This window comes from Zalophus californianus, chromosome 9 (assembly GCF_009762305.2).
Source record: "Zalophus californianus isolate mZalCal1 chromosome 9, mZalCal1.pri.v2, whole genome shotgun sequence".
Taxonomy (NCBI): domain Eukaryota; kingdom Metazoa; phylum Chordata; class Mammalia; order Carnivora; family Otariidae; genus Zalophus; species Zalophus californianus.
In genome coordinates, this window is record NC_045603.1 from 123,866,320 (window position 1) to 123,878,957 (window position 12,638).

The 12,638-nt window shown below is 39.5% G+C and overlaps 1 protein-coding gene across 2 annotated transcripts in view; it reads right to left on the reverse strand.

Moving 5' to 3' along the window:
- Positions 1–12,638, reverse strand: part of MRC1 (mannose receptor C-type 1) — a 116,869-nt gene that overhangs the window by 68,414 nt on the left and 35,817 nt on the right. For both annotated transcript variants that reach the window (XM_027594943.2, XM_027594942.2), the window contains exon 7: positions 9,682–9,867. In XM_027594943.2, the coding sequence (XP_027450744.2) occupies positions 9,682–9,867 (186 nt within the window). The remainder of the gene's footprint in view (positions 1–9,681; positions 9,868–12,638) is intronic.

Consider the following 12,638-nt stretch of genomic DNA (forward strand, 5'->3'; position numbering starts at 1 on the left):
AAGGCCATATATGGTGAGCCCACAACTAACATACTCAAATGCTGAAAGCTTTTCCCTTAAGAACATGAAAAAGACAAGGATGACCACTTTCACCACTTTTACTCAACATAATATTGGAAGTCCTAGCCAGAGCTTAGGCAGGAATAAGAAATAAAAGCCACCTAAGTTAGAAAGGAAGAAATAAAACTTTCACTATTTGCAGATGACATGGTTTTATAGACAACCCTAAAGACTCCACCAAAAAGAAAAAAAAAAACTGTTAAAACTAATAAACAAATTCAATAAAGTTGCAGGATACAAAATCCATATATATAACTCTGTTGCCTTTTTATGCATTAACAAGGAACTATAAGAAAGAGAAATTAAGAAAACAATTCCATTTTCATTTGCATCAAAAAGAATAAAATACCTAGGAATAATTTAACCAAGGAGGTAAAAGATCTGTACACTGAAAATTATAAGAATTGATGAAAGAAATTGAAGAAGACACAGATAAAGATAGTCCATGCTCATGGATTGGAGAATTAATATTATAAAAGTGTCCCTGTTACCCAAAGCAACACACAGATTCAATGTAATCCCTATCAAAATATCAATGGCATTTGTCACAGAAAAGAACGAACCTAAAATTTGTATGGAATCACAAAAGATCCCAAATAGCCAAAGCAACCTTGAGAAAGAACAAAGCTGAAGGTATCACACTATAAGATTTCAAACTATATTACAAAGCCAAAGTAATCAAAATAGCATGGGTTTGGCATAAAAGCAGACACCGATCAATGGAACAGAACAGAGAGCCCAGAAATAAACCCACACATATATGGTCAATTAATCTATAACAAAGATGGTAAGGATAGTCTCTTCAGAAACGGGTGTTAGGAAACTGGAATTCACTTACAGGAGAATAAAACAGGACCACTATCTTATACCATACACACAAATTAAAAATAAAGACTTAAGGAGGAGCAAGATGGCAGAGGAGTAGGAGACCTGGATTTTGTCTGGTCCCAGGAATTCAGCTGAATAGGGATCAAACCATTCTGAACACCTACAAACTCAACAGGAGATCGAAGAGGAGAGTAGCAACAACTCTCTGAACAGAGAAGCGACCATTTTCTGGAAGGTAGGACGTGTGGAGAAGTGAATCCGAGGCGATATTCGGGAGGATAGACGGCGGGGGAGGGGGCCTCCGTCGGCCGCTTCTGGCAAGTGATAGGTCGCGGAGCACAAAATCGGACCTTTTAGAAGCAGCTCCACGGAGGGACGTCACTCCAGTGGCTAAGCGGGGGGGGTGGAACCCTCGCGGGACAGTGTGGTCTCAGGACCCTTGGGGTCACAGAAAGAGCAGGGGTGCCTGAGTGCAGCAGAGCTCCCAGGGATCGGAGCGGGGAAGCCGGCTGCAGAGACGGAGCCGAGGCGCGGGCTCTCAGCTCGGGGTTGCCATAAACTGTGATCTGCGGCCCAGTGGGGCCACTGCTCCTCCAGCAGGGACCCAACAAGCAGCAGATCTGGGGAGACTCCCTTTCCTCCCCCAGGAGGAGTGGCACGGGAATGCACCGCAGGGATCTGCTGGGTTTGGAGACTCCACACGGGGTCAGGTGCCAGAGATAGAAATGCTTGGTCACAGGCCAGGTGAGCACGGAGTGCGGTCAGAGACCAGGGAGACGGGAGTGATTGACTGCTTTTCTCTGGGGGCACACTGAGGAGCGGGGACCCAAGTTCTCGGCTCCTCCCAGGAGGAGATTGGGAGGCCACCATTTTCACTGTTGTCCTCCGAAGCTGTACCGAGAGCTTGCAGGGAACAAAAGCTCCCGAGAGCAAACCCGAGCAGATTACTTAGCCCCGACCTGGCAAGGGTGGGGTAAACCCGCCTCCGGCAAAGACATTTGGGAACCACGGCAACAGGTCCCTCCCCAGAAGATCAGCACGAACAGCCAGCAAGCCAAGACCAAGTTTACTGATCAAGGAGAACGGGAGAACTCCAGCGCTAGGGGAATACTGCACATAGAATTCATGGCTTTTTTACCATGATTCTTTAGTCTTTCAAAGTTAATTTTTTTAAACTTTTTTTTTAAATTTTTCTTTTTCCCTTTTTCAACCAACATCTTATCAATCCCTTTTTTAAAAATCATTTTTATTTTTCACATTTAGAGTCATATTCTATCCCTTCAGAGTAGTTAACCTTATTTTGGGTATATATGTATAAGTTGTTCTCTCTTTAAAATTTTGGGATACAGGGGCGCCTGGGTGGCTCAGTTGGTTGGGCGACTGCCTTTGGCTCAGGTCATGATCCTGGAGTCCCTGGATCAAGTCCCACATCGGGCTCCCTGCTCGGCAGGGAGTCTGCTTCTCCCTCTGACCCTCCCCCCTCTCATGTGCTCGCTGTCTCTCTCATTCTCTCTGTCTCAAATAAACAAATAAAATCTTTAAAACAATAAATAAAATAAAATAAAATAAAATTTTGGGATACAGTTTCTTCTAACAGACCAAAATATACCCTAAATCTCTAGTGTATGGCTTTGTTCTAGTCTCCTGCCTGATCACATTCTCTCCCTTTTTTTTTTTTAAATCCTCTTCTTTCTTTTTCAAACAACTTCTTATCAATTCCTTTTATAAAAGCTTTTATAATTTTCATCTTTACAGTCATATTCTGTCCCTTCATTGTATTAACCCTCATTTTTGTACATATATAAGTTTTTCTTTCTTTAAAATTTTGGGAGGCACTTTCTTCTAACAGACCAAAATACACCCAAAATCTAGTGTGTGGCACTGATCTATGCACCAGCCTGATCATATTTGATCATATTGTTTTTTTTGTTTGTTTGTTTGTATCTTTTTCTTTCCCTTTTCTTTTTCTTTCTCTTTTCTTTTTCTTTTTTCTTTCTTTCCTTTTCTTTCCCCCAGGTTTCAGGTCTCTTCTGATTTGTTTAATGTATATTTTTCTGGGGATGTTGTTACCCTGTTAGCATTTTGTTGTCTCATTCATCTGTTCTCCTCTGGATAAAATGACAACACGGAAAAAAATCACCTCAAAAAAAAAGAACAAGAAGAAGTACTGACTGCCAGGGACCTAATCAGTACGGACATTAGTAATATGTCAGAACTAGAGTTCAGAATGATGATTTTAAAGATACTAGCTGGACTTGAAAAAAGCATGGAAGATATTAGAGAAACCTTTTCTGGAGAAATAAAAGAACTAAAATCTAACCAAGTCAAAATCAAAAAGGTTATAAATGAGGTGCAATACAAAATGGAAGCTCTAACTGCTAGGATAAATGAGGCATAAGAGAGAATTAGTGACATAGAAGACCAAATGATGGAAAATAAAGGAGCAGAGAAAAAGAGAGGAAAACAACTACTGGATCACAAGGGCAGAATTCGAGAGATAAGTGATACCATAAGACAAAACAATATTAGAATAATTGGGATCCCAGAAGAAGAAGAAAGAGCGAGGGGGGCAGAAAGTATTTTGGAGTAAATTATAGCAAAGAACATCCCTAATTTGGGGAAGGAAACAGGCATCAAAATCCAGGAGGCACAAAGAAGCCCCCTCAAAATCAATAAAAATAGGTCAACACACTGACATCTAATAGTAAAACCTAACGAGTCTCAGAGACAAAGAGAAAATCCTGAAAGCAGCTCAGGAGAAGGGATCTGTAACCTACAATGGTAGAAACATTAGATTGGCAACAGATTTATCCACAGAGACCCAGCGGGCCAGAAAGGACTGGCATGATATATTCAGAGCACTAAATGAGAAAAAAATGCAGCCAAGAATACTATATCTAGCTAGGCTGTCATTGAAAATAGAAGGAGAGATAAAAAGCTTCCAGGACAAACAAAAACAAAAGGAATTTGCAAACATGAAACCAGCCCTACAAGAAATATTGAAAAGGGTCCTGAGAGCAAAGAGAGAGCCTAAAAGTAACATAGACCAGAAAGGAACACAGACAATATACAGTAACAGTCACCTTACAGGCAATACAGTGGCACAAAATTCATATCTTTCAGTAGTTACCCTGAATGTAAATGGGCTAAATGCCCCAATCAAAAGACACAGAGTATCAGTTTGGATAAAAAAACGAGACCCATCAATATGCTGTCTGCGAGAGACTCATTTTAGACCCAAAGACACCCCCACATTGAAAGTGAGGGGGTGGGAAACCATTTACCATGCTAATGGACACCAAAAGGAAGCTGGGGTGGCAATCCTTATATCAGACAAATTAGATTTTAAAACAAAGACTGTAATAAGAGATGAAGAAAGACACTATACCCTACTTAAAGGGTCTATCCAACAAGAAGATCTAACAATTGTAAATATGTATGCCCCTAACATGGGAGCAGCCAATTATATAAGCCAATTAATAACAAAAGCGAAGAAACACATCAACAACAATACAATAATGGTGGGAGACTTTAACACCCCCCTCACTGAAATGGACAGATCATCTAAGCAAAAGATCAACAAGGAAACAAAGACTTTAAATGACACACTGGACCAAATGGACTTCACAGATATATTCAGAACATTCCATCCCAAAGCAACAGAATACACATTCTTTTCTAGTGCCCATGGAACATTCTCCAGAATAGATCACATCCTAGGTCACAAATCCGGTCTCAACCGGTACCAAAAGATTGGGATCATTCCCTGCATATTTTCAGACCACAATGCTTTGAAACTAGAACTCAATCACAAGAGGAAAGTCGGAAAGAACTCAAGTACATGGAGGCTAAAGAGCATCCTACTAAAGAATGAATGGGTCAACCAGGAAATTAAAGAAGAATTAAAAAAATTCAAGGTAACAAATGAAGATGAAAACACAACTGTTCAAAAATCTTTGGGATGCAGCAAAGGCAGTCCTAAGAGGAAAGTATATAGCAATACAAGCCTCAACTAATCTTCGACAAAGCAGGAAAGAATGTCCAATGAAAAAAGGCAGTCTCTTTAACAAATGGTGTTGGGAAAATTGGACAGCCACATTCAGAAGAATGAAACTGGACCATTTCCTTACACCACGCACAAAAATAGACTCAGAATGGTTGAAAGACCTAAATGTGAGACAGGAGTCCATCAAAATCCTAAATGTGAGACAGAAGTCCATCAAAATTCTACAGGAAGCAACCTCTTTGACCTCAGCCACAGCAACTTCTTCCTAGAAACATTGCCAAAGGCAAGGGAAGCAAGGGCAAAAATGAATTATTGCGACCTCATCAAGATAAGAAGCTTTTGCGCAGCAAAAGAAACAGTCCACAAAACCAAAAGACAACCGACAGAATGGGAGAAGATATTTGCAAATGACATATCAGATAAAGGGCTAGTATCCAAAATCTATAAAGAACTTACCAAACTCAACACCCAAAGAACAAATGATCCAATCAAGAAATCGGCAGAAGACATGAACAGACATTTTTCCAAAGAAGACATCCAAATGGCCAACAGACACATGAAAAAGTGCTCAACATCGCTCGGCATCAGGGAAATCCAGATCAAAACCTCAATGAGATACCACCTCACAACCACTCAGCATGGTTAAAATTAACAAGTCAGGAAACGACAGATGTTGGCGGGGATGTGGAGAAAGGGGAACCCTCCTACACTGTTGGTGGGAATGCAAGCTGGTGCAGCCACTCTGGAAAGCAGCATGGAGGTTCCTCAAACAGTTGAAAATAGAGCTACCCTATGACCCAGCAATTGCACTACTGGGTATTTACCCCAAAGATACAAATGTAGGGATCCGAAGGGGTACGTGCACCCCGATGTTTATAGCAGCAATGTCCACAATAGTCAAACTACAGAAAGAGCCAAGGGGTCCATCGACAGATGAATGGATAAAGAAGAGGTGGTATATCTATACAATGGAATATTATGCAGCCATCAAAAGGAATGAAATCTTGCCATTTGCAACGATGTGGATGGAACTGGAGGGTATTATGTTGAGCGAAATAAGTCAATCAGAGAAAGACATGTATCATATGACCTCACTGACATGAGGATTCTTAATCTCAGGAAACAAACTGAGGGTTGCTGGACTGGTGGGGATGGGAGGGATGGGGTGGCTGGGTGATAGACACTGGGGAGGTATGTGCTATGGTGAGTGCTGTGAATTGTATAAGACTGTTGAATCACAGACTTGTACCTCCGAAACAAATAATACATTATATGTTAAAATAAAAGAAGAAGAAGATAGCAGAAAGGGAAGAATGAAGGGGGGAAATCGGAGAGAGACTATGGACTATGGACTATGGACTTTGAGAAACAAACTGAGGGTTCTAGAAGGGAGGGGTGTGGGTTAGTCTGGTTATGGGTATTAAAGAGGGTACGTACTGCATGGAGCACTGGGTTTTATACGCAAAAAATGAATCAGGGAACAGTACATCAAAAACTAATGATGTAATGTATGGTGATTAACATAATAATAATAAAATAAAATAAATAAAGCCTTAAATATAAGTTCGGACACCATAAAACTCTTAGAAGAAAACTTAAGCAGTGAGCTCCTTGACATTGGTCTTGGCAGTATTTTTTTGGATCTGACTCAAAAGGCAATGGCAACAAAAGCAAAAAGAAGCAAATGGGAGTACATGAAATGAAAAAGCTTCTGCATAGAAAAGGAAAACATCAACAAAATAAAAAGTTATCCTACTGAATGGAAGACGATATTTGCAAACCATATATTCATTAAGGGTTTTTATGTAAACTATAAAGGAATTCATATAAGTCAGTAACAAAACAAAACAAAAAAATCTGATTTAAAAATAGGCAGAGGATCTGAATAGACATTTTTCCAGAGAGTATATCCATATGGCCAAAAGACATATGAAAAGATGCCCAAAACCACCAATCATCAGGGAAATGCAAATCAAAACCATAATGAGATATTACCTAACACCTGTCAGAATGACTATTATCAAAAGGACAAGAAATAACAAGTGTTGGCAGCAACGTGGAGAAAAGGGAACATTTGTGCACTGTTGGTAGGAGTAATAGATTGGTGTAGCCACTATGGAAAACAGTATGGAGGTTCCTCAACAAATTAAAAATAGGACTACCATATGATACAGCAATTCCACTTCTGGGTATTTATCCAAAGAAAACAAACACTAACTCAAAAAGACATATGCCCCCCACAGTGTTCACTGCAGCATTATCTACAGTAGCCAAGATAGAGAAACACTAGGTATCTATCAATGGATGAATAAATAAAGAAGATATGGCATATACATATTCCACTGTACACACACACACACACACACACACACACACACACACACACACACACACTGGAATACTATAAAGCCATAAAAAAGAATAAAATCTTTCCATTTGCAATGACATGGATGGAACTTGAGGGCATTATGTTACGTGAAATAAATCAGAGAGAGACAAATACCACTTGATCTCACTTCTATGTGAAATCTAAAAAGCAAAACAAATGAACGAAAACAAAACTCATAGATACAGAGAATAGATTTGTGGTTTCCAGACGTAAAGGAGAGAGGTGGTGTTGGAGAAGGATGGGTGAGGAGATCAAGAGGTACAAACTTCAGAGGCACCTGGGGGGCTCAGTTAAGTAACAGGTCACAATCTCAGGGTTCTGGGATCCAGCCTTGTGTCAGGCTCCCCACTCAGCAGGGAGTCTGTCCCTCCCCCCCTCCCCCCACTCGTTCTCTCTCTCTCAAAAAAATAAATAAAATCTGTAAAAAAAAAGAGGTACAAAGTTCCAGTGATAAAATTAAAAAGTCATGGAGATGTAATGGGCAGCATGGTGACCACAGTCAATATTGGTAGGTAGGTTTATCGTGGTGATCATTTCCCAACTGTGGAATCATTATGTTATATACCTGAAACTAACAATATGTACGTCAATTATACTTCAATAAAAAATACATAAAGGCCACCTTTGTCAGCCAACTTCCCTATATAACTATAGCAATAAACATAGAAGCTTCTCCTATTACTATATCACATTATATAAAGTAGAGGAAAATTTGCACTTCGGGTCTATGGCATCTTAACTAATCTGTTTTCCAGAGATTCCTTTGCAAACTTTATTACCTGCTATAAGTATCATGACTTGTATGCCATGATATTCTTCAGACATACCAGTCCTGCTTACATTATTATCATGTAGTCTGAATTCTCCAGAATGAGTAAATAGAGAATATTAAGAAATTGTTTACAGGCTGCCGCAGGCTATTATCAGGGCCTGTTAAACGGAGTGAAGTACACAGAGGAGAACGGATTCCATTTGGCACAGGTGCTAGAAGTACTGGGGTTTGGGGGTCTTTGCATTTGCCCTCTGCAACTACTCTGCTAATTCCCGTCTATTTGTCAACTGGTTTTTCTTCTCCCCTTCCCTCCCCCCGCCCCCGACTCCTATCAGTTTTCAGGCAATAAGGGTCAGGAAGTAGTCCCCACCATTGCCACCATCCATTTCCTCTTGTTTTGCTGGCTGGAAATGAATAGCTGCAGCTAGTCAGCAGGCTCAGGGGAGGAAGCAGAAAATGATCCTCATTTAACCAGCAGGTACCCCTAAGTACCAGTTAGCGTTCTGTGCCTCCTCGCCTTGCCTCCTCTTCGGGAGGAGTGTTCCCAGCCAATTTTCCCTGGTTTTGTTTTTGGGTTTTTTTTTTCTTTTGGATAGAATCAATTTTTGAAAACTTTACAATATTTTGTTTAGTACATTTTCTATATAATCTTTAAGTTACATACCTAAAATTGAGGCATACATTTCTTTTTTTTTTTTTCTAAAGATTTTATTTATTTGTCAGAAAGAGAGACAGCAAGAGAGCACAAGCAGGGGCAGCAGCAGGCGGAGGGAGAGGGAGAAGCAGACTCCCCGCTGAGCAGGGAGCCCGATGCGGGGCTGGATCCCAGGACCGGGGGATCATGACCTGAGCTGAAGGCAGACGCTTAACCGACTGAGCCACCCAGGCACCCCATGAGGCATACATTTCTTCAAAAGTTTGAGGCCAACACTTAAACACCCCAATAAAATATTCTGTTTCTTTCACTGTTCAACACCGTAGCAGTGCTAGCTAGGTTAATAAAGAAAATAAAATCCAGAATATGAGATGGTTCATTTAGAGTTGTTTCTGGTGAGAGAAAATAGGGGCATTATAAAAGAAAATACGTACGCACCAATAGTGCCAATAAATGAAATATTATTGACAAATTTAAGGTAGAATGTTCTGAATACAGATTATATAGAGAAAAATAATATTTTTAAAACTGTCAATTGATTACATATTAAAAGAAAAACAAGTCAAATTATCTCTTTGATAAAAAATTCTTTAAATTTCGGAGTGCCTGGGTGGGTCAGTCAGTTCAGTGTTCGACTCTTGATTTCAGCTCACGTCATGATCTCAGGGTCCTCGATCAAACCCCGCTTTGGGCTCCATGCTTAGCCCAGAATCTGTTTGGGATTCTCCCTCTCCCTCTGCCCCTCCCCCTGCTCATGCTCTCTCTCTCTCTAAAATAAATAAATAAAATCTTTTAAAAATTTCTAAACAATTTTTACTTTTATGCATGATTAATATTTATTACATGTATTAAATGATCTCATTATTAATTTTAAATTATTAAATTAAAATTAACATTTATGATTAAATTTTCCAGAGATGGGTGGAGAGTGGGGGAGAGGCAAGCATATTACTGCTGTTAAGGTCTCTCACCATATCCCAGTTGGGAGATGATAAAATCAAATTCCTCGATGCTGTGGGTACTGGCTAGATCACCACCTTCCTTCCGACATGCAGTCAAGGCATCTCTTTGGATTTTCTTCTCCTCTCTGTGAATCTTGTAGCAGTAACCTGCGTATGGCCACCACTGACTTGGACAGTTAGCAGGCACATCGCTTTCTAGAGAAAAAAGAGTTTGGAAAACATTTAAAAGGGAAGACTTTTTAAAATTAAAACAAAATTTTCTATTATTCAAGATACAAAACCATTCATAGTCATAAGCATTTAAAGGTAATATTTATTTTTCCTTTCTGGCGTATATATTCACAAAACATAAACAAGGTGGGGACACAAAGGCCACCAAGGAGCTACAGGAACCAGAATAGCATGAGCTGGCCACCTGTGCCTCTGCTTTGACCCCACTACCTCTGGCTTGCTTCTGCAAGATGACGTATGATACTGGGATGACTGCAGGGATTAAGAGTCAGAAGTCTTCTGAATTTGCCACAAGTTGTGTGATCTTGTGATCAGGTCACATCACAGGAACCAAAGTACCCATACATGTAAAAACATTTCAATAATATTGATAAATACCATTAATAGGAAGCTACCCATCCTCACTGTGTCCTTCTGAACTAGAAAACATTTGCAATAACGTTACTCTAAATTATAAACACCACACAATTATTATTTAAGTCAATGAGTAATAGTGGCCAACATCCTAATTATGGCTACTAAGAGTTATGGTCCAATTTCATAAATTTTGATTTCACATTGCAAAAATGAACTGTAATAGTAATGAGCTGGGGAAAGGGAAGGGAAAGATGTTTGAAGGTGGAAACTCCCATTATTCATCCTTGTATGCGCTAGAACTGGCATGGGGTCCGGCACGTGGCAGGTGTAATGAATGTGGGTCGAGAAAATATATTTGATATGCAGCCGCTTATCATTACCATTTACAGATACTCTTTCAAACTGCAATTTAGCAATGTACCTTGCTTAAAGAGGGACCATATTACCTAATGAATGTTAATTTATACATTTGTTTGGTAGTGAATGCTCTCAAATGTGCTGCCTTAGCAAATGCTCAATACAGTAAATGTTTGTTATTCATTTAATGAATCCCTTAAAGCCATTTTTCCTTACAGACCAGGACTGCCTGCCACATCTTTGAGTCTAAGATTCTGTTTACAGTAGTCATGTAAGTAAACATTCACCCCCATGCTGACCAAACACTGCATTATAGTCACAGAAAAAATACGCATGCTTAAAAAATTCTAGCCCTTCAATACAATTTAGATATTTTATACTGCTGTGTTAGGGGGAAAAAAAAGTTAGTATAGCTCTGGAGCCCTCTGGTGGGATATTTTGAGTTTGCTACCCAGGATGCTGAAAATAATGTCAGCAAATGCTGAGGCCCTCAAACACTGGACAGGTAACCTTTAAAAATATCTTCAAACATGAAGACAACCAAAGAAAAGGAGGTCCATGGGGCAGCCAGAAAAGATCGTTTGTTCCAAAATATTATCATTTCAACATGTAATCAATAAAAAAGAAATGACGAGATATTTTACTTGTTTGCTTGGGCAGTCTTGAAAGTGCCGTATGTAATTTATACTTACAGCACATCTCATGTCAAACTAGCCCCACTTCATGCTCTCAATGGCCTCTTGTGGTTACGTGGCTACTGAACTGGACAGGGAGGTTCTAGAGACCTAGGATTTTGATGAGTGAGGTAGCATTGCAGGGACCACCAGGGTAAAAGATAGAACTCTTGCCCCAGGGGGTCACCAATCATGCGTGCTGCATAATTTTAACTCTCATAGGCTTTTCCAAGCTCTGGTTTATTTGAGTTTATAGATAAGACAGAATGATTCGTCCAGGAAATGCAGAGAAATTCAAAACCCCATGTCAAGCGAAGGTTAGGAAGTGAAACAAGGTGGGGCATAGTAAAGACATTATGCTAATTTACTGAATGTATGAACAAATTTTCACAGGAAAACAGGTACTAATATTTCCCTTTACAGATGAAGAATCCAAAACTGGGGGTTAAGTTACAGCGCCCAGTTCCAGAATTCTGCTTCCTGTACCAGGGAAGCTATTAAAAACAAAACAAAACAAAACAAAACAAAACCATTCTCCTCTTCCCCTAAATGGCAATTCCAAATCTTCTGAAGGAGAATTCTATGAGCTTTCCCAAGGAGAAAGAATTATACTATTTCTCTATGGGAGGAATAGAGGAGATGAAGTACAAAATGATTGAGGTCTCCTAGACACATGCTTACAGTCATATGGTGCCTTTGTAAATATCACCGAACCCAAGAACCAGGACCCTTGTCTGTACCCACTGGAGATCTTGACTGTATCTGTATCATCAAAACTGCAAACACATCTACTCTTTGGTCTGGCAACTCCACTTCTAGGAATGATCACACGCATGAAATGACGTGTATAAAGTTATTCATGGTAGGATAATAATCAAAAATTGGAAGTAAATTAAATGTCCATTGATAGGTGACTGGTCAAAAAGTATACATGGTCTCTCTCTGTAATGGCTATCATGCGGCCATAAAAATAAACCAAGAGGCTATTTATGTACCGTATGGAAAGATGTCCAAAATTTTTATCTGAAAAAAGTGAAGAAGATACGTATTGTAGGCTGCCATTTGTATAAAACAGACAGAAATTATCATAAACATATTTGTTTATATATTTATAGAATAACCAGGTAAGGATAAACACCCAGAAACAGTTATTTATCAGGGAGGAGAACTGGGTGTTAGAAGGAAAATATTATTATTTTCTATCATTTTGTAACTTTTGAATTTCCAGCCATGTCAATCATATTTTAAAGTCAATTTTACTGACAAGGAAAAAAGTCAAGAATGCCACACTGTCAGATTTCTCAAGCAGAATACATACCTACATAATACATCCCTTTAGAGTGTTAA